The sequence below is a fragment of the Dromiciops gliroides genome, chromosome 2, assembly GCF_019393635.1.
Source record: "Dromiciops gliroides isolate mDroGli1 chromosome 2, mDroGli1.pri, whole genome shotgun sequence".
Classification (NCBI taxonomy): domain Eukaryota; kingdom Metazoa; phylum Chordata; class Mammalia; order Microbiotheria; family Microbiotheriidae; genus Dromiciops; species Dromiciops gliroides.
This window is the reverse complement of record NC_057862.1, coordinates 318,992,565-319,019,008: the sequence shown is the minus strand read 5'-3', so window position 1 is coordinate 319,019,008 and position 26,444 is coordinate 318,992,565. Positions and strand designations below refer to the sequence as shown.

The 26,444-nt window shown below is 41.5% G+C and overlaps 1 protein-coding gene across 1 annotated transcript in view; it reads left to right on the top strand.

Annotated features, from left to right (window-relative positions):
* Positions 1 to 13,455: 13,455 nt before the first annotated feature.
* The window catches only part of CSF1R (colony stimulating factor 1 receptor), a 52,452-nt gene continuing 39,463 nt past the window's right edge, over positions 13,456 to 26,444 (top strand). The window contains exons 1-2 of the mRNA XM_043980169.1: positions 13,456 to 13,652; positions 26,145 to 26,423. Of these exons, the coding sequence (XP_043836104.1) occupies positions 13,604 to 13,652; positions 26,145 to 26,423 (328 nt within the window). The 5' untranslated portion in view covers positions 13,456 to 13,603. The remainder of the gene's footprint in view (positions 13,653 to 26,144; positions 26,424 to 26,444) is intronic.

Sequence of the window (26,444 nt, the reverse complement as noted above, 5' to 3'; positions counted from 1 at the left end):
AGGCTATTTCAAGAGCCCAGGAAGGTGGGAATGAGAGCCTATACTATCACATTCTATTTTATTCTATACTATGAGAGTGACAGTGGGGAGGGCAGGCAAGGAGAGGCAAGGGAAGGGACTGCAAGGGAAGGGAAGGGAAGGAAAGGTGAGGGGAAGGAAAAGGAAGCATTTCCTAAGGGTTATCTCCATGCTAGGAACTGTGCTATGTACTTTACACATATTTTCTCATTTGGAAGTAGAAAAAAGGCTAAAGATGTGTGGGATGAAGACGACTTGGTACCTGGTTGTTGAAAAATAATAGGGGTATAACTTCATAGATCTAGATCTAGACCCAGACTAAAGAGACAGCATTAATAGAGCTACCACCAATGGAAAAAGTAGTGTCAGAAACAAGAGTAGATTTGGGGACACGTATAGCTCATTTGGGGACATATTAAGTTCAAGGGCCTGTGGACACATCTTCTGATAACCTTCATAGGAGGCACCTAGGTGGTTTGGTGGATAAAGAGTTGGGCCTGGAGTCAGGGAGACCTGAGTTCAAATCTGGACTCAAACACTTCTTAACTGCATGGCCCTGGGCAAGTAACTGACTGAACCTCTGCTTGTCTCAGTTTAGTCAACTGGAAAATGGGGATAATAATAGTGCCTACCTCACAAGGTTGTTGTGAGGAATAAATGAGATGATGTTTGTAAAAAGCACTTGGCACAGTGCCTAGCACACAGTAGGGGCTATATAAACACTTATACCTGTCTCTTTCTCCCTCTCCTGGAGCTATCCATTTCTTCACTTCCAAGTTAGTCATTCTTTAATCCTTTAAACCCAGAGGAGACCCATCTGAAGCCCTGGCTGATGTACCCACAGAACCCCCTCCCCACAACCTTCACTGCCACCCTTTTCAGACTCCTTAGCCACAGTAACTCCCTTCCCTGTTCCTTGACTAAATGGGACTACTCTAAGTTTGTTAGGGAAGTATAAATTCAGGAATATTCCAAAAGCATATGAGGAATATTATGGCTAAAAGTCATCTGACCAGGCTCTGTGACTGGCCACTTCATTAGTTATGGGAATCTCTGCCACTGCAGTTCCTCTTCATTCATTCTGGGAGGGGTTCCAGCCAGCCCAGGCCCCAAAGCCGTTGACCTTGTTCTGTTCAGGACTGTAAAACCCTAGTCCCAAACTCTTTCTTCCAGACCAGCTCCTCCCTAACAAAAATTGCCCATCGTCCCCAAGTTTGGCATTCTGGGGTTAGATTATTTGTACATTAAAAAAATCTGTGATATGCTCCCACCCAGTGATAAAGGCAGGCTCTAGTTTTCTGGTGGTCTTTGGTGTTCCTCCTACACCCATCTCTCTCGTTCCCCTCCCTCCAGCCTGAGGCTGACTGACGCATTGGCACCATTGAATGGGATACATGGCTAAGATTGATATAATACTCGAAGGTTTGCAAAGGACTTCACAAATATTATTTCCTCTTCACAACTACCTTGGGAAGTAAGTGCTATTATTAGATCCATTTTACAGATGAGGAAACTGGCTGAGAGGTTAATGACTTGCCAGGTGCCATACAACTAGTAAGTGCCTAACTTTGATTTGAACTCAGGTCTTCCTGCCTCTGAGTCCATTCCTCTCTCTATTATGTTACCTACCTGCTACTTTAGTGCATCATTCAAAGGTGAACATTTAGAATTCATCACAAATCCTCACAAAGGGCATTTTCAAATGCCCTTCCTCTCTGCAGTATCTGTTCAATCCTACCCATCTTTTAGGATGCAAAGCAAACACTTCCTACTCTGGGAAGTCTCTTTTGATCTCCTCACTCCCCAGGCCAGACACGATCTCTTCCTCTCCTGAAAGTCTCTTATTGTAGGTATTGTTGTTTGCCTTGAATTTTTTTTTTTTTTTTGCAGGCAATGGGGGTTAAGTGACTTGCCCAGGGTCACACAGCTAGTAAGTGTCAAGTGTCTGAGGTCAGATTTGAACTCAGGTACTCCTGAATCCAGGGCCCGTGCTTTAACTACTGCGCCATCTAGCTGCCCCCTGCCTTGAATTTTAGCTGAGAAGTTGCACAGCATAAGAAAGTTCAGGTATTGGAGTCAGGAGCTCTGAGTGTGAATTATGCTAAAGACAGTTAGCAACTGTATGATCATGGGTACGTCACTCAAATTTCAGAACTCCAATTTCTTTATCAGTTAAATGTGATTAATAATACTCATACCAGACAGACAACATGGTCTCTGAGTCAGGAGGACCTGAGTTTAAATCTGGCCTCAGACACTTACTGACAGTATGACCCTGGACAAGTTATTTAACTATTCAATGCGAGGGGAAGCTAGGTGGTGCAGTGTATAAAGCACTGACCCTGGATTCAGGAGGACCTGAGTTCAAATTTGACTTTAGACACTTGATGCTTACTAGCTGTGTGACCCTGGGCAAGTCACTTAACCCTCATTGCCCCTAAAAAATAAAATAAAATAAAAAGGAAACTATTCAATGCACCAGGCAGCTGTCTAAGAATATAAACTGCTAAACAGGGGCAAGTAAATGGGTCAGTGGATAGAGCGGTGAGCCTGGAGAAAGGGAGACCTGAGTTCAAATACAGCCTCAGACACTTACTCACTGTGTGACTCTGGACAAGTCATTTAACCTCTTTTTGCCTTGATCCACTAGAGAAGGAAATGGCAAACCAGTCCAGTATCTTTGCTAAGAAAATCCAGGGACAGTATTGCCATGAATATGGTTCATGGGGTTACAAAGAGTCAAATACAAATGAATGACTAAATAACCAAAACAAATAGTTGCTGATCAGCATTAGTGCAGAGAATTTCCTCACTGGTAGTTTTTTACACTGATGAAGTCACAGATTTGGCCAAAATAATGCATACACTTTTAACTTCATAGCCTTCTATCTGGATCAATTCAGGATCCCTACCCATGTAAGAAAAGAGCTTTGTGGGGCAGCTAGGTGGCACAGTGGATAGAGCACTGGCCCTGAAGTCAGGAGTGCCTGAGTTCAAATCTGGCCTCAGACACTTAACACTAGCTGTGTGACCCCAGGCAAGTCACTTAACCCCAATTGCCTCACTAAAAAAAAAAAAAAAAGAGCTTTGCAAACCCTCAAGTATTATCTTATATATTTGGGCACACATGATATTGCCCACTATCTAGTAAGCCCAAATGAAGGGAGGAACTACAACTTATTCTATATATCTTTGAGTCAAGCACAGAGAACACATTTTATACATTTTTGTTAAACTTCATTATCCTGTCCATGAGAAAAGCCTGAAATTTGGGATGGGGAGAATCATGGGTTCTTATATGGGCATTGCTACTAACATGTTATGTGACACTTAGTAAATGTTTGTTGACCTACTCTTACCTTAGGCTAGTCATTTCAATCCTCTGGGCCTCCATTTCTAGATGTAGTGAGCTAGCAGTTAGGTGGAATAGTGGAGAGAGTGCTAGACTTGGAGGCAGGAATAGCTGAGTTCATGTGATCCTGGGTAAGTGATAGCTAAAGGAAGGAATAAATCTTTACAGAGCATGTGAGAAACTCAAGGCAGGATCCTATGCCAAATTAAAGCCACAGCACACATGGAAAGGTTTTTATTGCTCACTAATCTCACTAGTTGCTGGAACAGCTTGGCTTAGTCAGCACAATTGTTCCTGGAAAACTGGGCAAAGAAAGGAAATGATGAGCCTTGTAAGAGGGTCCATGTCAAGCAGGAAAAGGGGAGAGGGAGGCTCCTCTACACTATGGTTCAAGAGGCTTCAAACATCTTATTGGTTCTGCCAATACCCACTGGATCTGCCTCAAGGGGCTGAAATTCTTTCCACTAGTTTGGTCTAGTGCTTTACTTGGAGTCAGGAAAACCTAGACTCAACTCCTGAGTCCTTATTGTGTGACCATCACTCTCTGGGCTTCAGTTTCTTCATCTGTAAAATGGGGGATAATGATAGCGAATGTAGAAAATAAATCCTTTTGCAGGATTGTTTGGAATGACCTTCCCACTTTCCAGTCCTAATTCTCCCACCACTCAGACATGACCTCTTCCTCTTCTGAGCCTTTTATAGAATTATCTCTTAAATGGGGATAATGGTATCTGTAGTACCTGCCTCTCAGTATTGTTGTGAGGGACAGATGAGGTAAGTATATAAAAGTGCTTTATGAGTACTTTACAAGTGATTTATGACATTATAAATAGTCCAAATCGGGGCAGCTAGGTGGCACAGTGGATAAAGCACCGGCCCTGGACTCAGGAGTACCTGAGTTCAAATCCGTCCTCAGATACTTGACACTAGCTGTGTGACCCTGGGCAAGTCACTTAACCCCCATTGCCCTGCAAAAAAACAACAACAACAACAACAACAACAAATAAATAAATAAATAGTCCAAATCAGTTCACATCCTGCTTTCTTTAAACCTGTATAAAGGTAGCATGTCACTGTATTAATTATGCAGTGATAAAGTGTAGAGTTGCTCACCAGTGGGTGCACTATTTGAGTCACCAGTCCAATGGTGTCTTTAGAGTCTCTCTGGCACATTCATGGGATGCTCATTCTTAAAGGCTGCAGTACTACACACTGACCACCAGAGGGCACTTGGCCTGCCTACAGCTTTAAGCAGTGGCACTGGCCCCATACAAAATGTAATTAAGGGGATGAAATGGAAAATTGAAATATGAATATTAAATATGACAATTGCAGTCTATACAAAGTTCCAAGTTACCTCTTAAGTTATGACTCTCCCCAAAGTTACGGGAATCAAATACTGTACAATGATTATGTAGTCTATTGGACATAATAAGATGGAAAAGAAATAGACCAGACACACCTATATGGAATCGCATACTTCCCACCATCTCATGAACCTCCTCCTGCTGGTCCTCCTAGCTCTTCAGGGGTAGCAGAAAGAAATTCCCAAATCACTCATATTGGCAGCTCTTAGAAAGGAGGAAGGGAAGGGAATGTGTGTATAACCAGGACTCTCCATAGGAAAACAAGGAGGTCAACATCCCAATAGATTCATAATAGCTGTAAGTCTTGGCATTCAGCATCCCCTCTTTTCTCTGCTTCCATCTCCAGTCCTGCTTCAGGATCAGTATCTTTTCTTTCTTTCTTTCTTTCTTTCTTTCTTTCTTTCTTTCTTTCTTTCTTTCTTTCTTTCTTTCTTTCTTTCTTTCTTTCTTTCTTTTTTTTGGTGAGGCGATTGGGGTTAAGTGACTTGCCCAGGCTCACACAGCTAGTAAGTGTCAAGGGTCTGAAGCTGGATTTGAACTCAGGTCCTCCTGAATCCAGGGCCCATGCTTTAACTACTCTATCCACTGTGCCACCTAGCTGCCCTGATCAGTATCTTTTCAACAGCATTGGTGTCTACACATGTCCAGTCTCAGTGACCAGTTGGCATCCTGCGCCATAGTCCTAGACAGTCCACCTCATAGAAGCCCAGCAGTCATAGTCCAGTGGTAGCTACTATACTCCCACATTCACTAACATATTGATAAGCAATGCCAGCTCTACCAACAGCCAATGGTGCCTGCATGCTGATCAGGAAGCCCAAATCTCAAAGGCAGCAGAAGGCAGAAGAGATAGCTGATTCTATATACCAACCTACAGACCTCATTCCCCCATCATCCTATTATGCAGCTGAGCAAGAATTCCTTGAGATTCCCAGAAGGCAGAAGGGCCATCAACATCTCATGTGATCATGGTCATCAGAAATTATTCTGTCCATCACCCTTTTCTCAAACTCACACCTGGATCCTCATCCCCTGGACCCAAAGGAACATAGAAATTCAGAGGGATAAGAAGACATGGTGTGGGTACAGAATATACAAACTTTTAAGAGGTTCTAGCCACTCCTCTGGATTAAATAATTGTCTCCAGAAGGCCCCTGTGAAAATAAACAAAATGCAGTGGTTGGGTGTTCATTTGGGGGATGGGCCCAGTTGTCTGTGCTTCATTCCCTGGTTGTCCTTTTGACTTTCTCTAACTCATCTACCATTTCCCTGTGTAGGTGTCTTCTCCCACCCCTTCCATTTCCCCCTCCCCACCATGTACTTCACACCCACTTTTCAATTCCTTTTTTATGTTTTATATTCTCCCATTCAAATATAAGATCCTTGAGGCTTGTATTTGTATCCCCAGAGTTTGTCACATTGTTTGATACATAGTAATAACTTAAGTTCATCTGTCTTCCATGCCTTCCTGCCTACTAATAACTGAATATTTTATTCAAAATCAAGGCTATATTTCTTTTTTTCTTTTTTCTTTTTGGCAATTGGGGTTAAGTGACTTGCCCAGGGTCACAAAACTAGTACATGTCTGAGGTCAAATTTGAACTCAGGTCCTGCTGGCTCCAGGGCTTGATGCTCTAGCCACTGTGCTAGATATAGAGATAGAGATAGAGATAGAGATAGATATAGATATAGCTAGATGACAGATAATAGATAGATAGATAGATAGATAGATAGATAGATAGATAGATAGATAGATAGATAGATAGATAGATAGATAGATAGATAGATGATGGTAGGTAGGTAGATAGATAGACAGACAGACAGGAAGGAATGACTAAGAATTGGAAACAGAGTAGATGCTCATCAATTAGGGAATGGCTAAACAAATGGTGGTATGTGAGTGCAATGGAATATTATTGTGTTGTAAAATGAGGAATATAATGAATACAGAGAAACATGGAAAGGTATATATGAACTGATGTGGAATGAAGTAAGCAGAGCCAAGAAAACATTGTACACAGTAACTACAACAATGTAAATGGAAAGAATAACTCTACACCAAAGAATCAAAAGTAAATATAACAGAATTATAAAAATCAAGTGGTGGGGGGGGGGGCAGCTAGATGGTGCAGTGGTTAAAGCACCGGCCCTGGATTCAGGAGTACCTGAGTTCAAATCCGGCCTCAGACACTTGACACTTACTAGCTGTGTGACCCTGGGCAAGTCACTTAACCCCCTATTGCCTGCAAAAAAAAGAAGAAGAAAAAATCAAGCAGGACTTGAATGAAAAAAGATAAAAAGACCTAAACTACCCCTTTGTGGAGGTAGGAGGGTCACTAGTGTTATATATTGCACATGTTTTCAGACTTTTTCAATGCATCGCTCAGTTGTGCTAACTTTTTTTTCCCTCTCTAAAAATATTATTTGTCATATGGGATGGTTCTCTGGGAGGGGGAAGGAAAGGATGGTTGCTTGGGATAACTATGGTCATGTAAGAAACAGAAAATATAAATGAGAACTTTAAAAAGAGGCTTTTATAATAGTACAGTTGAGAATAGATGAACATTTAAAATAAGGTAGCAGAGGGAATGGAAAGGAGGAATTAATGTTGTAGAAACTGACAGGAGAGCTGAATGAATAAGGGAGAAGGAAGAGTAATAGCTAATAAACCCCATGTGAGGGCCTGGAAGGATGGTGGTGGTATCAAGAGAAAGAGGGAAGTTGAGAGGAAGGTCAGGTTTTGGGAGGGAGATATTGGGCTCAGTTTGGTTATAAGTGCAGGAAGATATCTAAGTGGAGATGGATGTCCAAAAGACAGTCAGAAATAGGAGACTGGGGATCCAAGGAGAAGTGGAGAAATAGATTTATTTGAGAGTTATCAATATGGAGTTGATATTTGAAGCCATTAGAGTAGGTAAGGTCACAAAGGGAGACAGTATAGAAAGTGAAAAAGAGATAAATGAAGAGAGCTGCATAAACTGAAGAGAAGGCCAAGGCCAGAACCTTGAAGCATGCTGACAGAGGTAGAAGTAGAATAAGGACCCGGTAGAGGAGTCAGAGAGGTAGCAGGAGGCTTAAGAGAGCTGCATGTCACCTAATACAAGGACAGAGGGTTTCTGGAAAGAAAAAAGTGTTCCTCAGTGTCCAATACTTGGTGATAAGAAAAATGAAGACTGAGTAGAAGCCATTGGATCTGGTGGCCAGTATGTCATCAGTGAGCTTGGTGAGGGCTGTTTCAGGGCAGTGGTAGGGATGGAGGCCAGAAGGCAAGGGGGTGGAGAAAGAGTGGGTGGTGAGGAAGTAGAGGCAATGAGCATAGATAAGTTTTTCAAGAAGTTTGGCCTTAAACAGGAAGGGAGTTATGTGACTGAAATTTGATGGAATGTAAGAGCTGAGAAAAGGAAGCTCATACTCAACAATAATATCAGCGATGCCCAATGATTACAGAAATGAAGTAAGCAGAACCAGTCAAACAACATACACAATGACCGCAACAATGTAAATAGAATGATCACAAACACACAAACGTTCGATCTGACAGTTCACACTGTCTAACTGTATTGGCCAGGTTTGGCCCAGAAAAAAAAAGATGAAAAAATGTACCTTCTCACTTTTTTAGAGAGGTAGGGGACTATGGGTGTGGAACTCTGCAAATACTATCAGACATAGTTGATGGATTTGTTCATTTTTGCTAAACTTTTCCACCTTTCTTTTTTATTATTTATTATAAAAGACAGCTCTCTGAATAGGGGAGGGGGGAAGAATGTATTTGGAAATTAAGGTAATAGAGGGGCAGCTAGGTGGCACAGTGGATAGAGCACCAGCCCTGGAATCAGGAGGATCTGAGTTCAAATCTAGTCTCAGACACTTGACACTTACTAGCTGTGTGACCCTGGGCAAGTCACTTAACCCCAATTGCCCCAACAACAACAACAACAACAAATTAAGGTAATAAAAAAACAACAGATACCAATACTTTTTTTACTTTAAAAAAAAGAGTCGAGAGAAGGGTTTTTTGTTTGTTTCATTGTTCTTTGGTTTTTGTATATTTTAGTTTTCTTAAGAACTGTTGTACTCTGAATGTATTTATAGGCACATGAGAAAGGCCTATTGGAGGAGGGGAAACTGAAGATTCTTGAGAGCCAAGAAAGGAATGGAATCAAGGACTCCAGGTAGAGGCCAGAGAAAAAAAGTCTATTGGCATCTTAAAGGCTTTGGAAAAAGATGAGAGCACTTGATTGTCGCAGAGCCAAGGGAGCGAAGAATTTGGTAAGCCCTAAATTCTTTGCAAAAACAGGAAGTTGCTTCTTTATAAAAGGGTCTGTGTCAAGGGTTCTTAAACTTCTTTTGTCTCCTGGACTCTTTGGCAGCCTGGTAACCAGAACCCTTCTCGGAGTAATGATTTTAGGTGCATAAAATTTTATACAAACGTATATATAAGTATATATGTGTGTCTGTGTACACACATGTATACATACATGCTTATATTCACACATATATGCATATAAATGTATATGTAGATATTATATATAATTATAAGGGAATCAGTTATATTGAAATATAATTACAAAAAAATTAAGTCCACATATTTCAGATTAAGACCCCTTCACCTATGTGTTTAGGTATGAATTCTTGATATAATTTTTATGTCTAAATAATAATAATAACAATATCTAGTATCTATTTAGCACTTTAAGATTTTGAAAGTATTTTATATCCATTATTTCATTTGATGCTCACAACACCCCTTGGACATAGGTACTATTATAATTCACATTTTATAGATGAAAACAGTAAAGCTAAGTGAGGCTAAGTGATTTGTCCTGGATGTCCAGTGAGGCATCTGAGGCAAGATTTGAACTCAGGTCTTCAAGACTCTATATCCAGTGTTCTATTCTCTACTATCTATCTTCTCAATGTTTAATGCTCTTGTTAGGCTGAGTGCTTGCACAAGATCTAAGGTCTCCTTTCTGCTGGGGACATGAAGTAAGTCAGATACTGCCATTCCCATGGTATCTCTGGCTGAGGAAATAAGCCAAAGATTTGTGAGAATCATTCCCAAAATTATACTTAGGTTCTTGTGTCAGGAAAAAAAAAGTCACTGTTACAAAAAATTACATTGGGAAGTTTTGTGGTATGAAAACGAGGGAGTCTATTTTGGATGAAGCATTTACAAAGCACCTACTATGTACCGAAGATACCATGAGTGGCAGTATCTGACTTATTTCATTTGGCTCTTCAAATGACGTAGGAAGCAAGGCTCTCTGAGGGGTGGGTCTGCAACTCAGGGGGTGGGGAGAGAAGAAAAAGGTTCTTGGGGTTACCCCTAGCTCTGTTATGTAGAGATTCATAAGTGGAGGAAGGAAGTATCGTAGTGAAAAGAATACTAGGTAAGGATTTAGGAGATGGTATTTCAAATCCTGTATCTATAGATAGCTAAGAGATGGTAGGAAAGTTACTTTTCCTCCCCAGGTCTCAATTTCTTCTTTTGCAAAGTAGGAAGGTGAGACTAGATGGTGTCTTACTAAGATCCTTTTCAGGTCCGACTTTCTGATTCTAAATAGATTTTTTTTGGTATGGCAATTGGGGTTAAGTGACTTGCCCAGGGTCACACAGCTAGTAAGTGTCAAGTATCTGAGGTCGGAGTTGAATTCAGGTACTCCTGAATCCAAGGCCAGTGCTTTATCCACTGTGCCACCTAGCTGCCCCTCTGATTCTAAATAGATTTTAGATGGGCTTGAAGCTACCTCTTAGTTGTTTCAAAGTCCCATTGACAATAGGGTAAGACCCTTTATGCCTGACCCTCCAGGATGGGTTTTTTCTTCTTCTTCTTCTTGCCAATCCTTTCTGAAAAAGAGGAAGCCAGGAGCTTGGAGAAAGGGGCAAAGATTCCTACAAAAAAAAGAAAAAAAAAGATGCCTTTTCTTTTAGGAGTGGCAGGCCCTAGTCTACAAATTGTGTTCAGCTTTCAAAATAAGCCTGCAATTTTGTGTTCCTCCAAGGTGGGGCCTTCCCAGGGTTTCTCTGCAACCTGAGCACCCTCTTCCTCCACCCCTCCTTCCTTTCTCCACATGCCAGGAAACACCTGGGAAGAGCATGAATACCCAGCATTCAGAAAGACCAACCCAGCCTCCCAAATTGCACTTTCCTGTCTCTGCAGGGCACTTGAGATGAGCTGCTTTTTCACATCTGGACTCCCTCCTAGACTCACTCAAAGGAAATGACCCTTGTCTTATTGCTAGTGGAAATTTGGTGATATTATTTCTGTCTTGGTAAACCATGGTATGTAAAACTGTGAGCTACTGCTTTGGACAAAACATAGCACTTCAGCCAGTGACCAGACCAAAAATGAAATGAGTAAACACAACACTTACACCAGGACCCATGTGAAGAGTTAATTGGATTCCACAGTTGTCAATCTTTCTGATTCTGCCAATGGGCACAGAGCTAATCTCCACCAGAAACTAGCACTGGGTCGCAGGTATCACCAAGGATCATAAATCTTGAACTAGCAGGGACCTTAGAGGTCAATTAATTCAGTCTTATTTTAAATGTAAGATATGTAGGTCTGTGTAAGAGAGGTGTATCCACATGGGTGGTCTAAATGTATAAACAGGGGTGGGATGTGTAACTATCTCTGGAATCGGATTCACCCCCTCTCCAAGGTGATTTCTACCTTGAGGGAAACAGGAAAGGGCTGTCTTTGGATGCATGCTCCTTCCCTTGCCTAGGTCCGATATCAGGCTAGAATTAATGATACCCTATTTTCACCCTCAAATATTTCTGGTCTGATTTAGGGGTATGTGTCTAGTTCAAAAGGAAATCTGCTTCCCTTGTCCCTCTTAAGGGGTTGAGTTGTTGAGACTTTTTAACATGCTTCACATTTCAAATTTGAGATTTCATAAAGTTTCATTGTTGTTATTTAGTCATTTTTCAATCATGTCTGAGTCTTCGTGACCGCATTTGGGATTTTCCTAGCAAGGATACTGGAGTGATTTGCCATTTCCTTCTCTAGATCATTTTACAGGTGGGGAATTGAGGTAAACAGGGTTAAGTGACTTGCCCAGGTTCACACAGCTAGGCAGTGTCTGAGGCTGGATTTGAACTCAGGTCTTCCTGACTCTAAGCCCAATACTCTATCCATAGTACTACCTAGCTACCCTCTTAATTGGTAGAATAGCTTTTATTTTACACTGTCCAGCTCAGTTTCTTCCCACAAAACCTAGGTTACTCAAAAGACCATCATGAATAGTGAATAGTAAGTAAACCCTTATCCAAGAAAGGAACAAACAGAAATCAAAGTTATACAGATTAGAACATACCAAAGAAAATGTGAGAGTGAGTCAGGACTTTACCTGGGAACAAGATATCAACTCAAGCCAAGAAAAAGGGACCAATCTCACCCCAGGAGGTCTGCACTGGTCGGAGATGTCTCCTCCCCTGGAAGTTCTATAAACTAATGAAATAAAAAATCCAGTTCCTAGCCTGGTGTGCCAGGCTTTGTGCATATCTCTAGCCAGACTGGGAGCTCTGCAGACAGTCTCTGCCTCTCCAGGAAGACTCTGAAGGAGCCTTTCCTCTTCCCCATCCTCCACCTTCTAACACAGATTAGATTCTGAGACACTGGGAAGATTGTCTGGGGAGGATCCATGGAAAACCAGAGACAAGAATCTTACAGGATGAGAAGACACGGATGTGTCATAGTCTGTGCCTCTCTGGGTGACCTTTATCCATAAAATGAGGGAGGTAGACTCAACAGCCTCTAATATCCATTCTAGCTCTAAATCTGTGATTCTATGACATCTCCTTCACTTTTATAGAATCCACGTCCCAGAGCCAGTATGTCTGCCAGAGCAAAGAGGCAGAGAGAGAGGAGGGAGGTGCTGGAAAGAACACTGAACTTAGAACTGGCACTGGTAGGTTCTAGTCCTAGAATCGACACTTCTAACTTATGTCTTCTTGAGTAAGTTACTTCCCTGATCTCCCTGACCTGAGCCTCAGTTTTCTGAGCCAGGGAAGGGCTCTGGGCTCTGGAATCTCTTCCAACTCTGACATTTAACATTCTTTCAGCTCTGACACTATCTTCAGTCTAGGTTACAAAGTGGATGTCCCAAGCTGTGTACCCTTTTCTCCAGCAAGCTGTAGTTAAGGCAGATACTCTGCAGAGACCAGCTTGGGTGGGGGCTCTGTGGGACCTAGGAAGGGAGAGCAGAGATAGAATGGGGATGGTATATATCAAATGACCCAAGTTCCAATGGCTGTGAGACCTGGGGCAAATTGCTTTCCTTCTCTGAATCTCAGTTTCTGGTTCCTTTCCCCTCTGACAGTTGATCATTTGGCTTAATTTCTCACTGCAGATCCTACGTCAGGGAAGTGGGTTTGTGTCTTTGACTCTTGGAATTGGTCTCAAGGTGTTTGTTGCAGTTCTGTCCCTCTCAGCCCTGCTGACCCTCAGGATGGTCTGAATGGCTATCCCCTTCCCATGCTTCCAATGAGATGGCTAGGGCTGGCAGAGGTGGAGAGGGGCCTCTCACATCCAAGCCTCCCCCTAGCCCAGGGGCACCAAGGTCCTGAGCAGAGGAACAGGAGCCTGGCTCCACCCTAGAGGCAGCCCACTTCCCACTGGGGTCATGGGTAGTACTTCCAAGATTGTTTTTCTTCTTAGACTCAATTTCCAAACCCTGTGGTCACACAGCCCAGTGCAAAAAAGGAGAAGTTTCTCAGAGAAGGAGGAGGCCAGTGTCAAAAAAACTGATATTGTGTCAAGGCAAATCCTCGGTCCTCATCTCCACCAGCCCACCCCGATCAGGAGGCGGCTTCAAACACTTTCAGCCCTGGACCCTGTGCTCCCTTCTCTCCAGAGGCCATGGCTCCTGGAACCCTAATACCACTGATGGCAGTGGTCATCTGGCACAGTAAGTTACAGAAGAGCTGCTGCAGGAAGTAGGGGCAAGGCGGGGAGATGGAACCTCAAGAACTCCTTGGCTGGATTCCTGGGGTGCTCCTGGGGAGGGGGGAGGTTCTAAAAGTTTAGGTTACAAAGTAGAACTCCCAAACTGCATACCCTTTTTTTCTTGAGCATGCTGATACTCTGCAGAGGCCAGCTTGGGTTGGGGCTCTGTGGGACCCAAGGGAGGAGAGCAGAGATAGAATGAGGGGTGGTGCATATCAGATGACCTCAGTTCTAGCCCCGGTTCTTCTAACTGGCTGTGGGACCTTGGGCTAGTCACTTTCCTTCTCTGAATCTTCACCGCCCCCCCCCAATCCCTCCACACCCAGTGAAATGAGGAGCCTGGGCTAGATCAGAGAATGGATTTCAGGGAATCTGTGAACTTGAATGGAAAAAAATGACATCTTGATTTTCACTAACCTTTGGTTTACTTTGTAGTCATATATATTTTATTTTATGCACTTAAAACCGTTATTGTGAGAAGGGATCTATAAGTTTCTCTACATTGCTTTGACATAAAAAAAGGTTAGGAACCCCTGGTATTAGGTTATGTCTAAGGGATCTTCCAGGTCTGACCTTCTGTGACTCTATGAAAGGGTAAAGGAGCAGAAAGAAAGGTGATTGGAGTGAGGTAGAAAGAGGAGACAATGTGAGAGGTTGGATTAGACAGAACTGGGTAAGAGGCAGCAATAGAGAGGAGAGAACAGGCCTTGGATAAGTTGAAGATTCTGAGGCCTTGAATGTCTGAGGGGCTGCAAGCAGGACAGACAGGACAGAGAGAGCAGACAGAGGCTTGGGCATTGTCTTTGCGGGCTGAGATACATTTTCTAGAAGATGCTTCCCTGCCAAGAGACTTGCCCAGGGGCAGCTAGGTGGCGCAGTGGATAGAGCACCAACCCTGGATTCAGGAGGACCTGAGTTCAGATCCAGCCTCAAACACTTGACACTTACTAGCTGTGTGACCCTGGGGAAGTCACTTAACCCCAACTGCCTCACCAAAAAAGAGAGAGAGAGAGAGAGAGAGAGAGAGAGAGAGAGAGAGAGAGAGAGAAAGAGAGAGAGAGAGAGAGAGAGAAAGAGAAAGAGAAAGAGAAAGAGAAAGAGAAAGACTTGCCCAAAGACTAAGGGACTACAGGTAGGGTCACTTTCAGAACAACTATCAGAACTCTAGGCCCTTAGGCCCTGTAGGAGCATTGCTTTGTCCGGAACTAGGGGAGAAAGAAGGAAACTAGATTTGCCTGGAAGAAGGAGCTAGTTCCAAAATCCATGTCTCTTGTGGAAGATCAGAGGGTAAGAGAAAAAGGGATGGTTGGAAGAGACACTGTGAGCTTCCCTAGCCATTGGGCTCTGCTCCAGTGGGACCCTGGGAAGATGGGTACTGGTTCATAGAGATAATTTTATTCTTTATATTTATATCTTCAGTACTTTGCACAGGGCTAGGCTCATAATAATCATTTAAAGCTGGGAGAGACCTTAGAAGCCATCAAATTCAACCCCTTCATTTTTCAGGTGAGGAAAGTGAGGCACAGAGATGTTAAGTGATTTGCCCAGAGTCACACAGCAATAAATATCTGAGGTTGGAGCCAGCTAGTAAGTTTCTGAAGCCAGATTTGAACTTACAAAGATGAGTTTTCCTAATTCCTGATTCTGTCAAGTACCCTATCCATTATACCAGTCTAGGTAGCTAGGCATTTTGCCTAGCCCTCTGCCTGGTACTGGGCAGTCAATGAACACTCATGGAGCAGATCATAGGATTTAGTCAGAAGGACCCTAAGAGATCCAGGCTCTTCTTTTTTTAATCATGTTTTCAGGGAGTCCAATGATTCAAAGGATCCTCATTTTACAAAGGAAACTGATTTGTCTGAGATCAAAGGTCACTCAAATTTTTAAGGAGCAGAGGTGAAATTTAAACCAAGGTTCTCTGATTTCAAATTCATCTATCTTGTCACTGTGTCATGCTGTGTTAAGTAAATCTCAGCTTGGCCACTTAGTACCTGGGTGCCTTTGAGCAAATCACTCCCTTCTCTGGGCCTCAATTTCTTCTATAGAACTCTTGTTGTTGAGTTTTTAGCAGTGTCTTACTCTCCATGACCCCAGTTGGGGTTTTCTTGGCAAAAATACTGGAGTGTTTTGCCATTTCCTTCTCCAGCTCATTTTACACATCAGAAAACCAAGGCCAACAGGGTGAAGTGACTTGCCTCAGGTCAGACAGCTAGTAAGCATCTGAAGCCAGATTTGAACTTACAAAGATGAGTCTTCCTGATTCCAAGATTCCATTGCACCACCTTGCTGTACTTCTATAAAACTAGATAATCTCAAAGATCCCTTCTAGCTCTAAAATGCTTTGCTTCTAATAAATGAGTCAATGAATGTGTGGATTAGCTGGGTGCTTAAAGAAATTTATCTTCTTTCTCCCTTACCTTAAATTTGAGTTCTTCTGCTCTGGGCCTAGAAAGATTCTGAATTCAATAAAAGGACCTCATTTTCCTATGGCACGTTAAGGTTTACAATTAATTTCCCCCTCACAACAACCCTGTCAGGTAGGTAGTAGAAACATTATTATCCCTATTTTATAGATGAGGAAACTGAGGTTCAGAGAAGTGATACAACTTACTGAGAGTTATTCAGCTAGTAAGCATGGGAGTGGGGATTTGAACCTCAGGTCTTCCACCCATAAAACCAGTTCTCTTTTCATTACAAAATAAGACTCCCCTCTTAACCCTACTCTCAGACCACCAATCAAGGAGCTGGAAGAAGCCTATCTAAATGTTTCTACATAAATTGTTGGGGGATGGAGGAGAGATTCTGGGACTAGGAGACAGACAGTTTGAGGAAATGGGAAAGGATGGAGTTTGGGGTGATGGGGAGGGGAAGGAGTCAGGGGTGGGTGGGGGAGAGGTCGAATTTGGAGAGGTGGCCAGTGTTTCACAAATCCATGGCAGAGAGCAGAGACCTTGCCAACCCCTTTCCTTAAACCAGGATGGGGAGAGGGGAGGGCAGTAGAGGCAAAATAAATTGAAGATGAAGCTTTAGTGAGGAACCTAGCACATCATTCTCATTCCACGTAAGTATTCATTCTGAGCTGGACATGACTGAAGCTCGGTGACTATGACAGGAAGTCAACCAGGCCCAGACAGTTTCTTTCTATATTTTGAGGAAGAGAACAGGGAAAATGGAGGTAATGGAGAGCCAAAGAGGCCTGTGGGTCGTGCTTTTCTTCTCCTCCAAATGACTCTGGAAGAAAGGTAGCACCAGGGACCAGTCAGTCATGTCAGAAGTCAAGTCAGCAAGAATGTACTAAGTGCCTACTATGCACCAGAAACTGTACTAAACATCAGGGATATTAAAAAAGGTGAAAACAGTCTGTGATCTCAAAGAGCTTGTAATCTATAAGGGGGGAGGGAGGAGGTTGTAGGGAATGGGGCTGGGAGAGACAACTGTGTGCAAACAAGATTTATATGGTACAGGATAAACTATAGGTGCTCTCAGATGGAGGGCACTAGCATTAAGAGGGACTGGAGGGGCAGCTAGGTGGCACAATGCATAGAGCACCGGCCCTGGATTCAGGAGGACCTGAGTTCAAATTCGGCCCCTGACACTTGACACTTACTAGCTGCGTGACCTTGGGCAAATCACTTAACCCTCATTGCCCTGCCTAAAAGAGAGAGAGAGAGAGAGAGAGAGAGAGAGAGAGAGAGAGAGAGAGAGAGAGAGAGAGAGAGAGAGAGAGAGAGAGAGAGAGAGAGACTGGGAAATGAAGGCCGAAACTTCTAAAGCCAGGACAATCCAAACCAGTCCAACCCTTCCAGTTTACTCCCAGAGGAGGGAAAGTGCTTAACAAAGGGTCACAAAGCATCTTAGAGACAAGACTTGGTTGGCAGATGTCCTCACTCCTAGCCAGAGCTCTTTCTAAAGAGGCCCAGAAGTGCCCTTATCCCCAAGACATCCCCAACCTCGCCATTTGGGTTAGCCTGGGTCATCAATAGGACAAGACTCAGTTACCCAGCCTGGGCCCTTGCCTGTGTCCCTTCGACCTCATCCTTAATCCCACCTGCCTGCCAAGTTTAGTTCTTTGGGGGTTGTCACTATGCACCCTTGGCATCAGTCTCAGGAAAATGGGTTTCTGAGAGCCTGTGCTGGCTGTGGCTCAGAGGGGGAGCCACGGGCAGCACAAAGAGTGGACTCGGGGCTGCATGGAGGGGGCGTGCTCAAAGCAGAAGTGAGAGAGTATGTGTGGGAAGTGCTATGGGGCCGACAAGAAGCTTAGGTTCTGAGATCTGGAGGAAGGCCATGTGCTTCCGGCCCTGTAGTGGGCATTTGAAGGTTCTGCGGCCCCTGTCCAAGACACTGATTCAGCTCTCACTTCCTCCCATCCTCCTTTAATTTTAGGCAGCACTTATCCCCCCTCCCTAACAGCCCCCCAAAAAGTGCTGACTCGGAGCAGGAAAAGTCCTTCTCTCTAAAGGGCAGAACCAGAGGTTTCAGGTTCTCCTTTCTCCCTTCAAGAAAAGTTCCTTAAAAGAAAACAAAGAGAGAAGCTCCTAACCCTAACTGCTTTTCACTCTTGTCCTCTTTACTTTCTTATCTCTCTCCCCTGGATTATCCCTGAGCCCTGGCTGCCAGAAACACAACCAAGGACAACAGAAAATAATTTTTTAAAAACTGAATGTTAGGGGCAGCTAGATGGCACAGTGGATAAAGCACTGGCCTTGGATTCAGGAGGACCTGAGTTCAAATCCGACCTCAGACACTTGACACTTAACTAGCTGTGTGACCCTGGGCAAGTCACTTAACCCTCATTGCCCTGCAAAAACAAAAACAAAAAACCTGAATGTTGCAAAATGACAAAGAACAAATTTGACCCCAAAGAAGAGATGTGAACAACAGTGTGCTGATGTTTAACAATCAGTTATCTGAGAGGGAAAAATGTAGGCCCCACATATTCTTTGTGTTTGATCTGAATTATTAATATTTTCCCATCACTTTCTTAAGCCTGGGCTAGCAATAAAACAATAATTGGTTAATTGTTGAAAAATAATGGGGCAGCTAGATGGCGCAGTGGATAAGGCACCGGCCCTGGATTCCGGAGTACCTGAGTTCAAATCCGGCCTCCGACACTTAACACTTGCTAGCTGTGTGACCCTGGGCAAATCACTTAACCCCAAATTCCTCACCAAAAAAAACCCCAAAAACGAAAAATAACGATTTGTAGCTTTTGCCAGTTGATTCCCAAAGTGTAAATGTTCACACTGAAATTTTAACAATTAGATCTCACAAGCCAGTTCAAGTTGGCTCTAGCACACCTCTGGATATGAGAAAGCATCTCCCTCAATTCCTTTGCAGGGATGGGGAGGAGGTGGTCAAACAATGTGGAACATCGCATATATTGTCAGACTCTTTTCTGATATATTGATCAATTTTGCTGATTTTTCTCTCTTTTTAAAAAATTCTTTATGATTAGGGATTGTTCCCTTGATGTAAGAAGGAAATGGTTTTCTAGGGGAAAACTTAGGTGACAGAAAAACAAAATTTATTAATAACATTTTATTGGGAAAAAATCATTGGATTCCCTGAAAACAGTCTAGATACGATATTTCAAGAAATAAATGAAAAACGTCCTCTTGTTTTTGTTGTTGTTGTTGGTCAGCTGTCCAGTCATATCTGAACCAGAGAGCAAATAAGAGAGTGAAAGAATCCCCCAATCACCCCTTGAAGGAATCTCCTAAAGGAAGACTTCTAGGAATGTCATAGCCAAAATCCAGAGCTCCCATGTTGATGAAAAAAAAAATACTGGAGGGGGCAGCTAGGTGGCTCAGTGTATAAAGCACCAGCCCTGGATTCAGGAGTACCTGAGTTCAAATCCGGCCTCAGACACTTGACACTTACTAGCTGTGTGACCCTGGGCAAGTCACTTAACCCCCATTGCCCCACAAAAAAAAAAAATACTGGAAACATCCAGAAAAAATGCACAAGACCCGGCAGCTACTACTATAAATTTATTCATTGAGTCAGTCAATGAGGATCTATTAAGTGTCTTCTTTGTGTCAGACACACTGGACTAAAGAAAAGCAAAAAGTGCCTTCCTTTCAAGGAGCTCACATTCTAATGGAGCAGACAATATACAAACAACTGTGTACATATGTATGGCTGCTGGGTAGCGCCATAGTGCATACAATGCCCGGCATGGAGTCAGGAAGGCTCATCTTCCTTCCTGAGCTCAAATCTGACCTTAGATCCTTACTAGCTGTGTGACCCTGGGCAAGTCACTTACCCCTGTTTGCCTCAGTTTCCTCTTCTGTAAAACAAACCAGAAAAGAAAATAGCAAACCACTCCAATGTCTTTACCAAGAAAACCACAAATGGGGTCACAAAAAATAGGACACAACTGAAAACAACTGAACAAATGTGCATCCATAGTTCACATACACAATGTGAAAAGGGTGGCAATCTCAGAGGGAAGGTACTATCAGTGGGACTGACCAGGAAAGGCCCTTTGAAACAAGTGGGATTGGAGCTAAATCTTGAAGGAAGCTGGAACTTGAGCAGGCAAAGGTGAGGAGGGAGAGCATCACCTGCATGGAAGACAGCATGGAGGGGATAGAATGCTATGTGGGGAAGAATTCTAAGAAGGACAGCGTTACTGCGTCATAGAGTACGAGAAAGGGAGTAAAGTGTGAGAAGATTGAAAAGCTAGAAGGGGGCCAGGATGCAAGGAGCTTTAAAAGCCAAACAGGGTTTTATATTTGATCCTACAAGTAATAAGGAGCTACTGAAGGTTATGGAGTAGGGGAGTGACATGGGCCAACTTTATTTTTTTTTAATTCTATTTATTTTATTCTGAACTTAAATAAAATAAGCATTTCCATAACATAGTAGGACATGTAAAAAAAGATGATTGCACATGAAACTGCAAATCTGTTATGTACAATTTGCTATTCCTTTTAAATATATGATAAAGTTACAATGTACCAGGTTTTTTCCTTTTTTTCTTCCCTCCCCCCAACCCTAAAGATGACTACCATTAGATACAAATGTGTGTATACATATGTATATAAATATGTATATATGTAAAATCATTTTATACTTCTATTAATCAGTTCTTTCTCTGGATGCAGATAACACCTTCCTTCATAGGTCCTTCGTAGTTAATTTAGTTATTTATGATAGTCAAAAAATGATTTAGTTGCTCAAATTTGTTGTTAAAACAATATTGCTGTATTTGGAATTATGCCCAAACGGCGATAAAGCTGTCCATACCCTTTGACCCAGCAATACCACTTTTGGGTCTTTTTCCCAAAGAAATCATGGAAAGGGGAAAGGGACCCACATGTACAAAAATATTTATAGCTGCTCTTTATGTGGTGGCAAGGAATTGGAAGTTGAGGGGATGCCCATCAATTGGGGAATGGCTAGACAAGTTGTGGTATATGAATGTAATGGAATACTATTGTGCTATAAGAAACAATGAGCAGGAGGAGTTCAGAGAAATCTGGAGGGTCTTGCGTGGGCTGATGATGAGTGAGATGAGCAGAACCAGAAGAACATTGTACACAGTATCATCAACATTGAGTGTTGATCCACTGTGATGGACTATATTCTTCTCACCAATGCAATGGTACAGAAGAGTTCCAGGGAACTCATGATGGAAGAGGATTTCCAAATCTAAGAAAAAAAAAGAACTGTGGAGTATAGATGCTGAATGAACCATACTATTTCTTTTGTTTTTGGTGCTATTGTTTTTTTCTATTTTGAGGTTTTTCATCATTGCTTTGATTTTTCTCTTATAACATGACTAATGCCGAAATAGGAAAAAAACAATATTGCTGTTATTGTATACAACATTCTCTTGGTTCTGCTAGGTTCAATTCACTCTTCATTATTTTATGCAAATCTATCCATGTTTCTCTAAGATCATTGAGCTATCATTTCTTATACCACAGTGGTATTCCATCACTATTATATACTACAACTTATTCAGCCATTACCCAATTGACAAACATCCCCTCAATTTCCAGTTCTTTGCCACCACAAAGACAGCAGCTATAAATTTTTTGGAACATATAAGTTCTTTTTCTTTTTCCCTAATCATCTTGGGAAATAGACCTAGAAACAGTATTGCTGGGTCAAAGGGTATAGGCAGTTTAATAACTTGTTGGGTATAATTTCAGATTGCTCTCCAAAATGGTTGGATCAGTTCACAGTTCCACCAACAGTGAATGTATCCCAATTTTTCCATATCCCCTCTAACATTTGTCACTTTCCCCTTCAATCATTTTAGCCAATTTGATAGGTGTAACATGGTATCTCAATGTTGTTTTAATGTGTATTTTTCTCATTATTAATGACTTACAACGTTTTTTTCATATTACTAAATTGTTTTGATTTCTTCACCCGAAAACTGCCTCTTCGGATCCTTTGACCATTTATCAACTGGGGAATGTTGCATTCTTATAGATTTTGATGAAGTTCTTTATATATTTGAGGTATGAAACCTTTATTTGAGAAACTGTTTATAAATTTCCTCTCCCCCTAATTTTTTGCATTTCTTCTGATCTTGACTACAATTGTCTTACTTGTACAAAACACTTTTAATATAATATAATTGAAATTATGCATTTTATGCCTCAAACTGCTCTCTATCTCTTGTTTATTGTTCACCTATCCGTAAGTCTGATGGGCAGTATATGCCATGTTCTTCAAATTTTCTCACAATATCTCTCTTTATATCAACATCATGCATCTATTTTGACCTTATCTTGATAGTGTAGGATACTGATATATGCCCAGTTTTTGCCAGGCTGCTTTCCAGCTTTCCCAGCATTTTTTTTACCAAGTAATAAATTCTTATTCCCCAAACTTAAGTCTTTACATTTGCCAAACACAAGGTAACTAGAGTAATTTGCTGTTGTAAGTTGTATATCTACTGTGTTCTACTGATCTACCTTTCTGTTTCTTAGCCAATACCAGATAGTTTTGGTAATTACTGTCTTATAATATATTTTAAGATCTGGTACAACTAGATCTCCTTCCTTTAGATTTTTTTTATTATTTAATTTGATAGTTTTGATCTTTTGTTCTTCCAAATGAATTGTTATTATTTTTTTCTAACTCAGTTAATATTTTGTTGGTAATTTAACTAGAATGGCATTGAATATATAAATTAGTTTAGGTTAAATTATAATTTTTCTTATGTTGGCCTTGTCTACCAATAAAATATATGTGTCTGTCTGTCTGTATATATATATATATGTATATATATATATACACACACACATATGTGTATGCATGTATATGTGTATAGGTATATTATTGCATTGTATATATACATGTATGTATACACATGTTCCTATATGTCACAAACAAAACTCTTCAAGAAGAGATAGTGAGAGACACTCTGTTTAAAGTAACTGTAGACAGTATAAAATACCTGGGAGTATACTTGCCAAAACAAACCCAGGAAATATTTGAACAAATATGTAAATATAATTTGTATAAATATTCTAATAAATAATAATTAAATAAACAACAAATGATAAAAAGACATTTTAATTAAAGGAAATCTATTTTATATAATTCAAATCATATTTAAATAATTACTGACTTGTACTTTAGAAAAATCACTTTGGTTGTTAGACTGGAATGAGGACAGACTTGAGACAGGAAGACAAACCAACAGGCTATTGCAAACATCCAGGTATGAAGTTTTGCACCAGTGTGGCAGCTGTGTGATTGGAAAGAAGAGGGCTTATAGGAGAGATGACAGTTGAGAGGAAATCTTGGAATCAATTGTGTATTCTAAAAGACAACAAGAATTACACTTTGGAAAGCTGAATACAAACAGACCTTTAATAGAATAGAGAAATTTCAAACATATCTGATGAAAAAACAGAAGCTAAGTAGGAACTTTGAAATGTAAACACAAATCAAGAGTAACATAGTGGTAGCATTGTAATGGGAGAGAAGAAATGTGTGCCCTAGAACCTTGGTTCTGAAATGTTTTCAAATGCTCTTAATGTTTTCAAAGGGTATTTGAGGGAGCTCAATAAGAAAAACAGAGACCCTGGAGGTGGAGTCATTCTATTCAAAGGGTTTTAAGGGAAAGAAAAGGGAGGGTAAAAAGAACACACTAGTATAGAAAGGAGAGAGAAGAAGATGGAACTTATTAGCAATGGTCGGTGAGAAGAGTATACAAACTTGGAGGAAGGGTTTAGGAGAGTGGACCTATGATAAACCTCATACTTTTCTGAAATAGACAAAGGAGGGCTGATCACACACATACACAATTTGATGTAGAAATATATTAAATTCAACAGGGAAATAAGTGGGATTGGAGAGAAAGCATCCAAAGGGAAGTTAATAGCAGGGAGGATTCAAGTAAAACAAACTTTCTAATCTTGAAGAGAAGATTAATAGGGGAAAGGAAAAAAAACAAAAGAACTAGAATCCAAGGGGGTGCCTATCAATTAGGGGTAAATGCCTGGAGAATTGTGTTATATGAATGTAGTGGACTATAAGAATGTAATTATACTATAAGAAATGATGAAACATTATTTCAATGAATCCTGGGTAGTACAAACTGATGCAGAGTGGGGTGAGCAGAACTAGGAGATCAGTTCACATAAGGACAACCATATTTTAAACAAACAGCTTTGAAAGACATATGAACTCTGATCTATGCAATGACCAGCCACAGTTAATGGTCATGACCAGTCATTACCAATCCAGGGGTCTGGTGGTAAAGCATGTTATACACTTTCTTTTTTTTTTTTTTTTTTTTTTTTAGTGAGGCAATTGGGGTTAAGTGACTTGCCTGGGGTCACACAGCTAGTAAGTGTTAAGTGTCTGAGGCCGGATTTGAACTCAGGTACTCCTGACTCCAGGGTCGGTGCTCTATCCACTGCGCCACCTAGCTGCCCCTTATCCACTTTCTAACAGAGAGATGCCAAACTCTTGATGCAGAAAGAGACATGCTTTTTGCACATGGCCATCGTGTGGATTCATTTTGCTTGACTGTTTATTTGGTACAAGGGTCTTTTTTTCCTTTTTCTATTTTTCCTTTTTATTTTTTTTTAATGGGAGAGAAGGGGAAGGTCAACAATAGCAATGCCAGGAAAAAGTCGGGGATGGGGCATTGAAGCATCTTTTTAAAATGTATATAAGAGGGGGCAGCTAGGTGTCACAGTGGATAAAGCACTGTCCCTGGATTCAGGAGGACCTGAGTTACAATCTGACCTCAGACACTTGACACTTACTAGCAGTGTGACCCTGGGAAAGTCACTCAACCATCATGGCCCCACCAAAAAAAAATTTATATAAGAGAACTGAAGGAAGTCAGAAGGAAGCACATAAAAGCAGGACAGCTTTGAAAGTTTTGAAAGTAACATGTTTATTTATATTTTGTTATATATTATATACTTATTATATACTACAAACAAGCAAGTGGTATAAATGGAAATTTGCAGTTTCCTGTACAGTCCTCTTTTTGTTTTCTGATGTATATATGGAAATGCTATTTTGGGGTATTTAAGTTTAAAACATTAAAAAATTAACTTTTAAAAAGAAAATCACTATGAAGAAATGTGGATAAATTGGAATGGGGAGAGACCTAAAGCAAGAATGATTAGGAAGACATTGCAGTAGTCCGGGTGAGGAGTAATGAGGGCCTGAACTCAAGTGTTGGCTATGTAAGTGGAGAGAAGGGGTCAGATACAAGAGATGGTGTGGAGATATAAACAGCCCAATTTTCCAACTGATGGATATGGGGGGCGGTAAAGGAGAGTGAGGAGTCTAGGATAATACTAGGGCTATGAACATTAGAGAATGGAAGGATGCTAGTGCCCTCAAAAGAAATAGGAAAGTTCAGTTGAGGGGTGGGTCAGGAGGGGAAGATAAAGAATTCTATCATGGACACGTAGAGTTTGAGATGTCTTTGGGGCATTTAGTTGAAATGTCCAATTGGCAGTTGGTGATAGAGTTCAGGAGATAGACTGGTGCTAGATATACAGATTTATGTCTTCTGCAGAGAAATAATTAAACCCATAGGGACTGATAAGGTCACCTAGAGAGAGTGTAGAGAAGAGGATAGAGCTTTGAGGTACACTCACAATTAGGGATAGTGATATGAATGACTGGCCAGAAAAAAAAGGAATGTCCAGGAAGGTGGGAGAAGAACCAGGAGAAAGCAGTGTCTTGAAAACACAGAGACAAGGGGATAGCTAAGACATGGTCCCTCCTTTCATGAAGCTCATGGACTACTTAGAGGATCTTTCATATACATAGGGTTCTTATATCAGAAGGCCTGGGTTTATTCTCCTGCTTTGCTCCTTTTTTAGCTTGAGCAAGCTGCGTCTCAGTTTCCTTTTTCTATAAAATAAAGGATGGAACATCCTCCACACTTTATGTGTATGAGGGCCCTTCCCCTGGCTTAAAGGTTTACGACTTCTCTTCTTGCCTCCAGGTCAGGCAGCTCCCATGATTGAGCCCACAGGTCCAGAGCTGGTGGTGGAACAAGGATCAACTGTAACTCTTCGGTGTGTAGGCAATACCATAGTGGGCTGGGTCAATGATGTGAACTGCAACATCGCTGACTGTATTCAGCAACCCATGGGCAACATCAACACCCTTAGTATCATCAACACTACAATTAATCATACAGGCACCTACAAATGTTTGGAGAAAGGGATAGAAAACGTGGATGGAGACAACTCTACTGCTTCCCTGCATCTCTACGTGAAAGGTATAGGGATGAAGAATCTAA